Below are 14,263 nucleotides of genomic sequence, written 5' to 3'. Positions count from 1 at the left end.
TCCTGCCATAGCTGTACCATTGAGAATGTGAAACGGGTTAGTACAACAGATGAAGACATTACCGTATCTCCTAAATACCAACAAAATAGTCTGTCAAAAAAGAAACAGTTTTTCCCACTAGGTGACAGAGGCATCGATGCAGCCAAAATCTGTACCTCTGCAAAACTTTATCCCCTCCACTTGCTCAGCTGACAAGTGATGGTAAATGGGATTTGACTTGTAGAATCATAGAATGGTTTGAATTGGAAAAAACCTGAAGGATCCTGTACTTTCAGTCCCCCTGCTAAGCCTTCCCCTAGACCAGGTTAGACTTCAGATAAGGAGTGAGTTAACTCAGAACAGAATCTCCTGAGTTAGAAGGGACCCCCAAGCATCATTGACTCCAGCTTCTGGCCCTGCACAGCACCACCCCCAAGAGACACACTGAGCATCCAAGAGCAGTGTCCAAATGCTTCTTGAGCTCTGGCAGGCTGGTGCTGTGACCGCTGCCCTGGGGAGCCTGTTCCAGTGCCCAGCCACCCTCTGGATGAAGAACCCCTTTCTAATACCAACCTAAACCTTCGTGACACAACTTCAGGCCATTCCCTCAGGTCCTTCTTCACCATCTTCGTTGCTCCTCCTTTGGACGCTCTCTAAAAACTTTATGTCCTGTACTGTGGCACCCAAAACTGTCCCCAGCACTCGAGGTGATGCCCCAGCTCAGAGCAGAGCAGGACAATCCCCTCCCTTGCCTGGCTGGCCATGCTGTGCCTGATGCCCTCCGGGACAGGGTTGCTCTCCTGGCTGCCAGGGCACTGCTGGCTCCTGTTCAACTTGCCATGGACCAGGACCCCCAGGTCCCTTTCTGTGGCTCTGCTCTCCAGCCTCTCATCCCTCAAGGACGGCTGAAGCCAATTTGGCTGAACGTGCCTGGCGCTGGATGCAGCAGAGACGAGGGTGGGGAGGTGTTTCCCAGGACGGGGAGCCCTGCAGGAAGGACGCGTCTCTTCCAGCCTTTCCCTCTCGCTGCTGGCGGAGCCGCGGCCCCACGAGGGGGCTCTGCCCGCCCGGGCACGGGCAGCGCCAGCCCTTCCAGCGAGCAGCTCCCAAATCCCGGGCTGGGGCTGCCGTGCCAGCACCTCCCATGTGCCAGGGTGTCCAAAGCAGTCTCGGTTTCAGGGTGTTAAACTGGTATAGTTGTAGGAATGAACAGGATAACCAGAATAGGAGCTCCCTCCAGGGGCACGACTGATAGCTACCACATGATCTAACTGTGCCTGGAATACGTACAAATAAATGGTAACAAGGAAATTATTTGTATGTCTTGTTCCTACTCAATTTCCTGCAACCTGAGACCTTGTAGCTGCAATAGTTTAAGAAAGTTTTTGAGATCAATCAAGTGGAAAAATCCTACCATATAGGAGAAAAATACCATCTTTCTGCACACAGTAAACACAGTAAAGGGGAAGGGGCATTTAAACAGCACCCACTGGCCAAGACAGGACAGTACAGTTTGACCTCTTTGTATCTTTTAATACAACCTTCATTAAAATTCTTAAAATAACTGTGTTATGGCAATCACAAAAGTATAAAGAAAATATATATTCCAGGTCAAGAGGAGATTCGTCCCCAAAATGCATGAGAAAAATCAAGTGATGAGATCATTTAAATGCCATTGTACATATCCCCTGCAACAACACCCTGGTCAGACAAGTAACAGCAGCTGTCCAAGGCACAGTGCCTGACTGCTCACTGCTGTTATAGGATTATGAGCACAAAAAGAAATAAAGGTGTAAACAGCGAGAGCAACAGCAACATAGGGGGACGATGCACAGAAACAGCAGTGACAACTTCAGCTGTCAGCAGGGTTGCTCTCCTTGCCCTGGCTCTGGGCTCACATCACCACCATGATGTCTTCCAGCGGCTTCCGTGTCAGCGCAGGCACGGTGGCATCTTTCCTGGGATAGCCAACGGGGAGCAGCAGCAGGAGCTTCTCGTTCGCTGGCCGCTGGAGCAGCACCCGCAGCTGGGGGCCGCAGTTCAGCGGGGTGGAGGTCACTGTGTACAGACCTGCGTTCTGCAGCAAAACACACAGCAACAGAGAGACAGGGGTCTGTGCTCTTTTTGTGGTAGTGGCTGTTCCCACCACACCTGTACACATCCTTCTGTCAGCTAGCCCAGAAATGCTGCTTTGTCAGACCTGCTGCAGCCTTTAGAACACCTGATTTACTAACAGCCTCAGGGGCACCATGAAAGATGCCTGCTGTGCCTTCAGAGAAGTGGAGCATTTCTCCACCACAGCAGCAGCACAGTCTGTGTGCCATGTCTGTGTGCTGTGGAGCCAGAGCCTGCCTGCTGTGCCAGTGTGATGGGGAGGGAATCCATGGCCACAGGGAAGCTGAGAGGCAGTAGTGGGGATATGATTGGAAAGTCATCCCATGGTGCTGGTGGTTGGACTAGATGATCTTGAAACAGCCATTCCAAACCAAACTATTCCCTGATTCTATGATCTGGCTCATACAGAGAACTACTTCGGTTCTTGCCTCCATACAGCTGGTAGGAAGCTGCCTTACAGCCTTGTGAACACACGAGCTCCTCCTCAAGAGCTGTACCTCACAGAGAGAGTGGACACAGGCTCTGCCTCAGAAGTTGTCACAGGAGTCTGTTGGCATCTCTCACACTGGCCATTGTTATGGATTACATCAGAATCCCAAAATAAGTCTATGTATCACTCTTCCTCTCATTCAAAACATCACAAAAACCCTAAAAAATCTGGGCAAACAATAAAGAGCTGACATCATCCAAGGTGTGATCACACAGCTGAGTCACTTCCTGAGAGCTGCACTTGTGGATTTCAGTCTCTCTGTGTACCCAATGCAAGCATTTTGGGAGGCTTTGAGACACAAGTCAGCCAGGGAGAGGTGCCCAGGAAATGCACCTGTCATGTTTAGTAATCTCTATGATCTTCTCAAGAGGAGAAGAGCTAACAGTGATGGTGCTGAGTGGTGCCTGAGGAGCAGCAATGCATGAAAGAAAGTGCCATTCAAAACAGAATGGAGGAGAAATGGCAGTGCCTGGTAGGAAGCTGGCCTAATATAAGAGGAGGCACCTTGCTGTTATCTTGCTGACAGGCCAGGTTAACTATGAGAATGGCTTCTCTATTTAACACTTGTGTGAGTACATCAGGTACAAGAAGCAGAACTGAGCTCTGAGAAACCGCTGAGAAAATCTAACTGGCTGGCATCAAACATGCTGAGCTTTAGAGATCAGTACACTTTCAGAAATGCCTCAGAAGGACTGATTGAAATAGTACAGTGTGTTCTGTTGCATATGTCCCTGATTTTTTTTCAGCATTGTATACTAAAAGTGGTTTGGTGTCAAGCTGTTTTGTAGGGATTACTGAAAAGAAGGGGCCAGTGTGGCACCACACAGTCGTGCTTGGGTAGTCTGAAGAGCCTGTCAGCCCTGTTAGCATAAGGCAGAAACCACAGGGGCTGAAGCCTGTGCCGAGAAAAGAGTGACAACTCTGGAAGCTACATTATATTTTTCTTCCTGTTAACGAGTACTGAGGATAGGAATCACCTTCTCAGATGCAGACCTGTGTAGAATAACATTAAAACTCAAAACTAGGACATATTGCCAGGAATTGGAGTAATCCAGGAGATTAAAAATGTTAAAATCTAAACTGAGTTCCACCCTCGTTTGGGCAGAACAGTCTTGGTAGGTAATCCAAATTAATATATGGACTCACAGTATGTTGGTTCTGTCAACATACCTGCAGTGCAGCAAGCAGGATACCACAGGCAATGGAAACACTGATTTCATTGTAGTAGTGGGTCTTCTTTTTGCCATTTGGAAGCCGCCCATACACCTGCTTGAAAATGAGGATCAGATACGGAGCAGTGTCCAAGTACTCTTTGATCCAATTTGTTCTGTGAAAGAATGTTTAAGACATTTCTTTTGCAACCTTTACACTTTCCTGTAAGTTACATTTACTGTCTGCAAAGTGGCACTAAAGGTACATGACAATTAAAGCAGCAGGCTAAACCTTAGAACATTTACTGCAAAGGATTAAGTATTATCAGCTTAAATAGAAACATTTCAGAAAGGGAAAAAAGCTGGAAGAGAGTTCTCAGTTTTAACAGATTTGGCTGAGGAGTTGATGTGCTCACTCTGAAGAGTGGAATTGCATACAAATAAGAGATAGCTCTTGACCTCTTATCTATGAACTGGCCTCATGAGCATTTGCCTTCGTGATTATTTAATTCCTGGAATTTTGCAGATTTGCCTGTTACCAGCAGTACCAACTTTTTTGTCATTGCAGGAAAGCCTGCTGTCAGAAAAGTTCAAAACTTTTTTGTCTAAGGTCTAAACCTAAATATATTCCAATGGCAAAAATTGCTTTTCTGTTCCTGGGTATTTCATCCATGTATTTCATTCATGTATTTCATCATGATACAATTCATTTGGTTCCCAATTTCTTAAATGACAATTGTGATATAGGATTTAGACAAGAAAATAAGTGCTTTCTACTGTTGTCACTCAAAACATAAGAACCTCTGACAGTTGTTTGCATAGCACATAAATTTGCATAGCACCTAAGCACCCGAAAAATAGCAATATAATCAAACAAGCAGGGCAAGTCAATCCTACAAAGCTTTGTGCCCGTGCTCCATTTGACAAGCCAGGCTCAGTAGACATCTTCCCATTGTGTGAAGTTAAGCAAGTCAGTCAGACTTGGGAGGGCATTTGGAACAATTAAACATTGCATAATTCAGCACTTGGATAGGGACAGGCCTTGGGGCTTCCTCAGCTGGTAGCAAAGCTTCCAGTGACTTTGGGAGCTTGACTGTTTGGCAAACAACAGAAAAAAATCTGGGAGAGGAGTTTCAGCCGCAGAGGTTACATAGGAAAAAATAATGATGGAGCCAAGTGCTTGTAATCCTTTTTACTGGTAGCAATTTTATGAACTAGCCACCAAGGCACAGTTCTACATATATTTAGAAATTTTTGTTTCCAAACATAGATTTTAGAAAAACATTAAAAGTGAGAGTGTGAAAGAAATAGAAAATTATAGAAGCCTTTCCTACATTGAAACAACAGCTATCTTCACATCCCTTAGGTAATTGACTTTTCGTACCTCAATCTTTTCAGGTCATTTACCCATCTGTCTCCCATCCTTTTTTTGTAGTTGATTTCCTCTTCTTCTTCTACAATTTCACGAATCTTATGTTTTAAATACGGATCTTGCACCACCACAAAGGTCCAGGGCTCAGTGTGAGCTCCACTAGGTGAAGTACCTTCATACAAAACCAAGGAAAAGTAAAAACCCAGGAAGGAGGGTGAGCAGTGAGAGGTATCAGCTCTTTCTTGTGAGCTTTTAGGCTGACCAAGTGAGCAATAGAAAAGCAAGTGGATGAGATGGGAAGAAAAGGACTAAGTTCTGGCAGACAATCCTGTTCATTTCTTTCTCAAAGAATGTGAAATCCCATTGAAGAACAGAGGTTAGTCCTTTCATACTGCCATCTTACAGGAAGCCAGTGTTAAGGATTTGTAAAAAATTCCTTTTTTGGTGGTTCTTATGATGAGGCAGTAATATGGTGCAATATATACGAATGCAGTAATGTTATTACAAAGTGCTGTACCAAAAGCAGAGCTCTGTCCAAATACACAGCCAACTCTGACACGTGGTTTTAGCTAAAGGAAGAAAACAATGGCTTTCAGGAAAACAAGTCTGAGTGATCCCCGGCAGGAACCTGTTGCTGACTGACAAAGATAAGGAGCTGTGCAGCAGACACATCTGCCATAGAACATACAGGTTTGAGTTTGTTGTCCCAAAGACAGCTGGTGTTCATAGGTGTGGATATATATATGATATATATTATATATATATATATTTAATATATATTATATATATGAAATCTGTACTTGTTCACCCACCAACACCACTGGAGAAATATTTTAACTGCCCAGAGGTTAAAAGCCAAAAGCTGAAGAATATATATCTGCACAGGTTCACAGATATATACATTAAGAAGACTGTTTAGATCTCTCTGGTCCCTCATACACATTTAAAAACATTTGAAGAACTTGAATGCATACAATACTAAGGACTGGTTTATTTCAAGAAACACTAAATAAGCAGCTTGAACTCATCTAGATATATGAAAATGTTTTTTATTGTGAACCTTGCCTCTCCTCAGATTTGCGTAAAAACTGATGGCATTCATGCTTCCTTTTGTTTTCTTTTTCTCTACACAGCCCAAAGCTTTCAGGGTTACTAAGTACTTCATCTGCACGCCAGGCTTGTTTGCTTTGCTGCATTTGCCAAAACATGCTCGTGTTTTAATGATGCCTAGTTAATTAGAGGGAGATGGAGAGTCTTTACAGTGCAGTAACAAAGCTGCTTACAGTTCTTAAAGGGAAAATAATGCACCTCAAATGTGGAGATTCTTTAGATTATTAACCCTGCTAAAGGCTACTGAACTTTTCTCTAAGGCAGCTTGGGAATATTCTCTATAGTAGCAGCAGCTGGCTCATAGAATAAGAGAAATCATGACAATCAAAACCACTCCTGGCTGAAGTCAATGTTAGTTAGGCAGAGATGAGATTAGGCCAGGACATGACAGTAATGATTTGAAATACATAAAATCTCAACAACAACAAAGATAATCAATTTCTGATATTCAGTCAAATAACCTCTATTACGGTCCTCAGCATAATACTCCAATCATATGCAACAGGGGTCTGGCAAAAATGTTGGAAGAACTGGAAAAGGTTTTCTAGACTGAAATTCTTTCCCTTTATTAAGCACCAACCATTTTTGCCAACATATATTCAATATGTATGGAATATTTTCATGACTAAGACAATTTAATCTATTTGTTTGTGGAGGGACCCCAAAATGCAAAACCCACACATGATAAATATCATTATAATACATTAAATTTTAGAGCGTGTGAAGTACATATGGCTTGACATTTTTGAGAAAGCACTTCAATATTTCTATTTGAAAGATGTCTTGGTAAACCATACATAAATTTAATTTTAAATAACATCTTTTCTGAGTTGAAAAGTAAGTTTTTTGTTTCATGCTGTTGAAATGCCCTTCTTCCCTTAGGGTGAACTGCAACAGAGAAGTTGGGAGACTCCAAATGAGTCTCTGACATACAGTTGTTCAAGCTGAGTAATTTCCAATCAATCAATGGGTGCTAATTCATTCCAGCTACAGGTGAATCTAGGAAAACCACAAGCAAAATTCCAGTTCCCTTGGCTTTTCCACACCACCTTTTACACCACAGTTACAGAGTTAAACAGCAGTGCTGGTCCTTTATTTTTCCCCCAGCCCTTGAACCACTCAGTACCCACCTGCTGTTCTGATGACATTATCAATGACCTCCCTGGGGACCGGCTCATCACTGAGAAACCTGACAGACCGTCTCTTATTTAGAAGCTCATAGAATGTCTGTGACCTCTTGATCATTTCAGCCTCAGAGTAGCGCTCGCCAGCGAAGGGGACATGGGCAACATTTTCTTCAAGTCCTTGCCACTCTTCCTCACCCTCTGCAAGAAAATACAAGTGGTTAGGGATTTTTTTTTTTTTTTTGCTGGAGAATACTGTTGATATCCTTGGCATTCACACTGTAAGGCACCTTGTCCTGCACTGGCATACACTGCAGTTCTACACCTCTGGTAAGGCAAAGTCTGAGGTTCCAGTTGACACAACTCATGGATCCCCAGCTCCAGCTACTGAATAAACACCTTGTTTGAATACCAAGAGGCAGGAGGGTCCTGACTGGCTGTAGCAAGCGTGATCCGCAAAGTCATTGCCTTCTCCGCTTCAGCCTGAAAGCCTGCCTGCAAAAACGGGTTACAAGCTGAAACAGCACTGAAAAAGTGGACAGGCTTCCAGCCCAATTTTCTCAGCAAGTAAATGTGAACATGTGTGTTCCTTCTTGAGCTGTTTAATAAGGAAAAAAATCAATTAAATTATTGAAGTTAAGGAGACAGCTTAACTACCAGTATGTGTAAAATCTCCTCTGAAGAGCTGAATGTCAACTTCTTCCATATTCATAGCAGAAACATTGCAAGCATTGGCTCTGCAGAAATGTGACTTTGTGGTTAAGCTCTTTGGTTTCCTGATACTTTCAGCATAAGAGGAAATGGATGTCAGGCATCTATATTTAGGATAACAACATATCAAATGTAGGATATTGTGTTTCTTGGCTTTAATATAAAAACTCAAAATGATACTCCATTTCAATGAAATCTGTCTGTTTATATCACAAAATGAATATTCTGTTGTCTCTGAGGCCTCTTTCTCCCCCATATTCCTAGAATCAGCATGGACAGCATTTTTTGCAGCTATGATCTGGAAGTTAAAGCTATTTAAATGCTACATTTTGACTAGTCAATAGTATTGAGCAATCTGCTACAGAGAGCTGAGTCAGGAAAAAATATTCCCGTTCTTTTTCTGCTGCTATTAGGCTATTATTCCCACATCATAGCAATCTCCAGCACAAATTCAAACAGCAATTACTTCTGTGTTTTAGTAGTATGCAGTTGCCTTAGAGACCAGGCTGGTTTTTTTTCATTTTAAAAGCAGTGAAATATTCACGTGTGGCTCAGCCTGCGCAAAAGGGCAAAATAAATCCAGTTTCATAAATTGAATCTAAACTGAATGGTTCTGGTCCCCAAACCACCATCATTTCATTTTTTGTACAAAGAATTCACCCTGAGAATTTGTTTTGTTTAACATTTCATGCCTGTGTTAAGCGCTCTTGGCCATAGTCTGCAAGGACCTGGCTCCAGGTTAGTGGAAAGCAGTGAGCCCTGGTAAAAATTATTTCAGTGATCATCTTGTGCACGCTCAAAAAGTAAAAGGGTGCCTTTTGGTAATGTTCCCTGTGTGATTTACACTTGGTAAAATAGTGAGTGCTTGCTTGTTTAGTGCTGTGAGGGGGTTTTCCTGTGTAAGTAGAAGAGAAGTGAAGCTGCTGTTTGGTCAAGAAATCTCAACTTATTATTAAGGTGAAAAAAGAAATGTACTTTCAGAGATTTTGAACATGGGAGAAAGGTGACAGGGCCAATGAGAATGGAAAACCTCAATACACTCAGCATGGGAATACTGGCTGAAGCAGAAAAACCTGGAAGTGCAGGAACTGACACACAAAACCAAAACTCTCCTGGCAAATTTATTTTCTTAAAATAAATTAATCTATTATATACTCTTTTCCATCATGTGTCTACCATTCTTTCCGAGCAGTTAACGTGATCCATATGCTAACTTTAAATCATTATCAGCACCATCTGTTTGGTGCATGCACTCTATATCTCTAATTGCTGTGTTTAGACACTCTCCTGTTTGTACAGTCACGTTACACAATACCACAAGTGTCTTGTTTATACCTCTTTGTGTTCCACCACTTGATGGACAACAGACGTCCTGCTAGCAAGGCCTTTACCTTGTTAGCCACATTCTCAAGATTGCCATCAATTCCATCAATTGCCATTTACAGTAGTCATCAAGCTTCCTGCTTTTTAAGTAAATCTGGAATGGTTTTGGCTCACACATCCCAAATGGAATCTCATTTTAAAAGTACATTTTTATCTCATTTTAAAAGTACATTTTTCTATCTCTATCAGAAATTCCTCTCTGGATATATTTTCGGATGATAACTATGTTCTTCCCAGCAGTCCATATGGGAGGTTATAATCAGCCTGCAAATCAAGTAATAAATTTTACCTCAGTTTGAAGCCTGAGTTCTTAATTAAAAACTCATACTGAGAACAGTAAGTTGTCATTTCACTTTTGTTGGCCACTTATTTTACCTACACTGACACTTCTCTGTGTTGCTGGCTTCCAGTTGTATGTCATTAAGACATTTCACTTTTACTCTCCTTGCTTTTATGCAAAGACCAAAAGGTCTCTTTTCCAGTGTAAAGACATGATGCATAGGAAAAAAATTCAATGTATGTAAAGAAAGTTTTCACATCTTTAGTCTTAAATGCTGGGTAACTGACCCTGTGGGTTCTTTATGTGATTAATGGCAGACTGCTGCAAAATGGGCCACTACAGGAATCCCAGTAGTGAATCCAGCCCTGAACTGAGTGTGACTAATAGGGAACTAAAAGAGATGGATTACCCTACTAGTGGGTTATAAATAGTGCTTAGCAGGCTGATCCTGGAAACCTCAAGAGTGGGTCAGGGATCTTAAGCAAAAGAAGTACCAAGTTGGAGAGGAACAGACCCTGGAAAAAATAACCCAGCATCAAAATATTGTGAAAATTACCTCAACTGGAATATAGTTGCTAAAGGTTTCTTACAATCTTAGGGTAAATAGAGTGGCTATTATGTAAAGAGAAAACCTAGTATAGAAAAGCTGAGAGGTAATCTGGTTGCATTCCATAAACCACAGGAGAGTATATGCCAGGGCTAGAAGAGAATCCTTTGAAATCAAGAGGATGGAACAGATTAAATAGATATACAGTAGTATTAAATAAGTTTGGGCAGGCAGAAAGGTCGAGGGGGGTTTTTAACCCTATCCTAAGAAATTCTGGACCAACCTTTCATCAAGGTTAAAGAGAAGGGGTGACAAAAGTCCAGTTTTCATTTCAGGTTCATTCAGCTGATGTACAAAGGCTGGATGTATTTGCAGCAACAGGAAGATACACACAGTAATGCATTGTGTCCATCTGAGTCCTGTGTTCCTAAATGATGCAAAACATGAACTGTCATTGAAAAGGAGGTTTAAATTGCTACTGCCTCATCCATGCCAGTAGTAGTATTATTAAGATATGGGAAGTTTTTGAAACTGGGGAGAGGAGAATGCTTTTAAGTATGACAGGTCTATTACAACGAGTATCACAAGCAACTAGCAGAGCATTTTCAGGAGGAATGGAACATTTGGGACTTTGTGTGTTGTTTTGTAGTCCTTAAGTAGAGTGTATCATCAGTGCCCTTGCCAATCCACCACATAACAATCTCTCGTTCTGGATCTTAATATAAATGAAGGAAAAGGTTAATAATATAAATGAAGAAAAAGGTTATGGGATAGATGGGCATGCAAAAAAATCTGAAGTAATGCCAGTTAAAGCATTAAACAAATGGCCTGAGTGCTTTGCACTTAACAAAAGAACTGGGTTTCTGGCTGCCATGAGAAACATCCATCTCCTCAGCTGTGGAAAACACAACACAGACAAGCTCAGGAGCACTTAGCCCTCACCATTGCACCCTTCACTGCCAATAAGTGACCCTACTGAGTCTGCCCAAGCAGTTCAGCTCCTTGCACCGAATGCTCTGCTGCTCAAAGGCATGTCCTTCTCATGGCAGACATCCCTGAGGGCTCCACTGCAGGGAAGGTCGTGGGGCCACAAGTGAGGTCAATGCTTTTCTGTTTTTCTGGCTGAGTGCTTCGCTCTCTCAGCAAATAGACCTTGCTTTGGTCAGGGACATGAATCAAAACACTTCTTCAGCTGCACCTTCCTATTCAGGGGGCTGCTGAAAATTCAGCTTGTTCACATGGGGCAACCTTAGATTCTAGCTTTAGAACATGCCTTAAGAATGTCACCTTCATGTTACCTAACTCAAATTCTCTTCAGAGGAACTGAAGAGAATCTTTAAACACAAGCCAGCCAGAGACGCTTAAGTAGAACTGAGCTTGTCTGATAAAGTAAGATACATTAATAAAATAACAGAATTTACACAGCAGGTATTCTTTAGTATTTAAAAAAATCTCTTTTTACATCCATGTTTCCATTTCAGCACCTAGTGCAGACAGTGAAAATTTTAACACTGGCAACAAGGTTAACATGTTTTGATCCTTAATTAAGGCTCTAGCAAAGTAGCAGATCCTTACTAACTCTTTTTCTTCTCCTTGCTACTCTTCTCATTTAGGCTGGGCTGAAGAAAAATTTACCTTTTAATATTTCTAGAGATAAAAGACACAACTATTTTACAAAGAAATTGCTTTGAATCACACACCACTAAGGGAAAGGTCATTATTTGTTACTAAAAGAGCAAGAAAATTTAATATTGGGTGACATGGTATATTGAGAAAGGTTTTATTTAAAAGTAAATAAAACTTAGTAGGTAAACAAAACTTAGCAACAGTACCAACATGTTTACCTGTCAAAAAATTTTTGCAAGCAATTTTTTTCTGCAACAAAAACTAGTACAATTTTGTATTTAGAACCTGAATAACAGGGAAAACAACTAACACATAAAAGACCAAAATTTTATATATGGAGCTACAGCAGTGAGGCTCCTTGATAAGAGCTAATAGGCTTATTTATGCAAAGGATCTAAATTTTTTAACTGATAGAAACAGCTATAGTCCAAGATGATAATTCATAGATTATCATTTTAACTATCCGCAGGAATTCTAATTTGCAGCAATTTAACTGAAGTAGTAAGTCATTAATGACAAAGAGATTATGGAAAAAATTTTTACTGGATCTATTTTGCATTGAACAATCAGGTAAAGTGATTTGTAAAAAAATTTATATATTTGGAATATAGTCAACAGGGTTCAAACCTTTCTTAGTATCAACTCTTTTCAGAAACTGATAAACAACACTAACTCAAAGTACGCTGAACACTGAGAAAAGAGCTAAATTAGTTCTTAGAAATAGGTCTATATGCAGAAGGACACTGTAACTTTTAAGATTCCTAGAAGCAGACTGGGTGAAGTGCTATTATGGGGGAAAAATTAACCCAGACAGACCCCTCAACAAGTCTTTGAAACCAGCTTGAGGGACAAAAAAGAATAAAAAAAAAGAGCTGCATTAACTACTACTTTAAAAAACTGATAGGAACAGAACTCTGTAGATTTTTATTTTACAAAGAAATAAAGTGAGTTTATGGAGGATAGTTAGGAAGTAAGAGGAAGGAAGGGTACATTTTTAGCTTAGACTTTTGTCCAAGCTGTGAATCAGAAAAAGCTAATGAAAATAAAGGACATTCTGTATGGGTTCAAGTAGGCAGCTGAGTGACCAGATTATCACCACCACCACATTTTGTTCTTAAATATTTGATCAACACAGCTCCCAAAAAAGCTGTCATTGACCTTCTCAGAAGCCACAGATGGAGGACCTTTGTAAAAACAGTGATAAACCCATTTCCAAATTTTTAGCTGTGCTGAGACCAAACATGTACCACCGAGTGATAAAGTGGGATTACTTGCAGGTAGAAACATCTGCTCAGGTCTTCCCTTTGCTCACACTAATAAGACCTGGGAAGAGTCTGTGGGGAATTCAGCAGGATCTCCTCTCTTTCCTTACACTGTCCCTAGAGTCCCTCATAGGTCTGAGATGTGCTGTACAGAGGAACACACAGGAGTCTCTGAGAATTTTTTTTTCTTTTTGCACTCTGATTTTTGGGGTCTGGAGGAAATAGAAATTTACACCAAGAGTGACATGACATGAGGTCTGCCTCCCTGGCTGGGAGCTGACAAGCTCAGGGCCCAGCAGCAGTGTTGCACTGAGCATTGCTGCCACTGTGGAGAAGTCTCGAAGTCTACACCTCCTTTATTCATATCAGCAGATAAGATTCAAACAATAAAAGTTTTTGGGATAAGATTTTTCTTACCTTCTTCTTCTAAGGGATGGTCAGTGCCATCTTTTAAATCTTCATCCACCCACGGGCGAGATGGATGCTTGCTTTTAGTGTCGCGTTTTTCCTTCTCTCCATTTGTCTTCTTCATTATTACCCCAATCAAAACACATATAATGGCTATAAATACTGGTGTGAGGGAAGAAAAGAGTGCCATGACTATGGAAATGTGGAGCCTTTCTTCCACGTTCAGTAGTTTCTCATGAAAAGGAGAGGCTGAAGAGGGAAGAGCAGCAAAACAGCAAGCAAAAAGGGGTGGACTCAAGGTTCAGTCCTCTACCCTATCTTGCTTCTACTTTTCAGACACCGCCCCCACAGTCTCATCTGTGATGGGCTCCTGCTGTTAATGAATAGCTCCTGCAGTTAAAAAAACCTCCAGACCCAGGTTTATATATTTTCTGAGAGGAAACATCTTACAAACAGCAAGCAGAGGCATTGACCATACATATAAATGCTGTCCAGCAAAATAAATTTAAAAACCCCAAGATCTTTTCAAACTCCAGACTAAGGCAAAAGACTTCTCCCTTCTTATTTTTTATTGTCATGGTCATCCCAGTAATCATCCTTGTAACAGTGATTATGAGAAGAGCCAAGTGGGAATATGACTTTTAAAAACTAATGATCCCTCTTCAATGTTTAACTCATAAAATTAACATTTTACATGTGTCCTAG

General features: G+C 41.3%; 1 protein-coding gene across 1 annotated transcript; it reads right to left on the bottom strand.

Moving 5' to 3' along the window:
• Positions 1-1,491: 1,491 nt before the first annotated feature.
• On the bottom strand, positions 1,492-13,820 carry IYD (iodotyrosine deiodinase). Its single transcript, XM_063151271.1, has 5 exons — positions 13,568-13,820; positions 7,348-7,542; positions 5,120-5,279; positions 3,755-3,911; positions 1,492-2,056 (listed from the first exon to the last, which is right to left on the bottom strand). Exons 1-5 carry the CDS (start codon positions 13,746-13,748, stop codon positions 1,874-1,876), a joined length of 876 nt encoding a protein of 291 aa, XP_063007341.1. The 5' UTR covers positions 13,749-13,820; the 3' UTR covers positions 1,492-1,873.
• Between the last annotated feature and the right edge of the window lie 443 nt (positions 13,821-14,263).

Source organism: Melospiza melodia, chromosome 3, assembly GCF_035770615.1.
Source record: "Melospiza melodia melodia isolate bMelMel2 chromosome 3, bMelMel2.pri, whole genome shotgun sequence".
Taxonomy (NCBI): Eukaryota; Metazoa; Chordata; class Aves; order Passeriformes; family Passerellidae; genus Melospiza; species Melospiza melodia.
The sequence above is the reverse complement of the archived record's forward strand: the minus strand, read 5'-3'. Positions and strand labels throughout refer to the sequence as shown.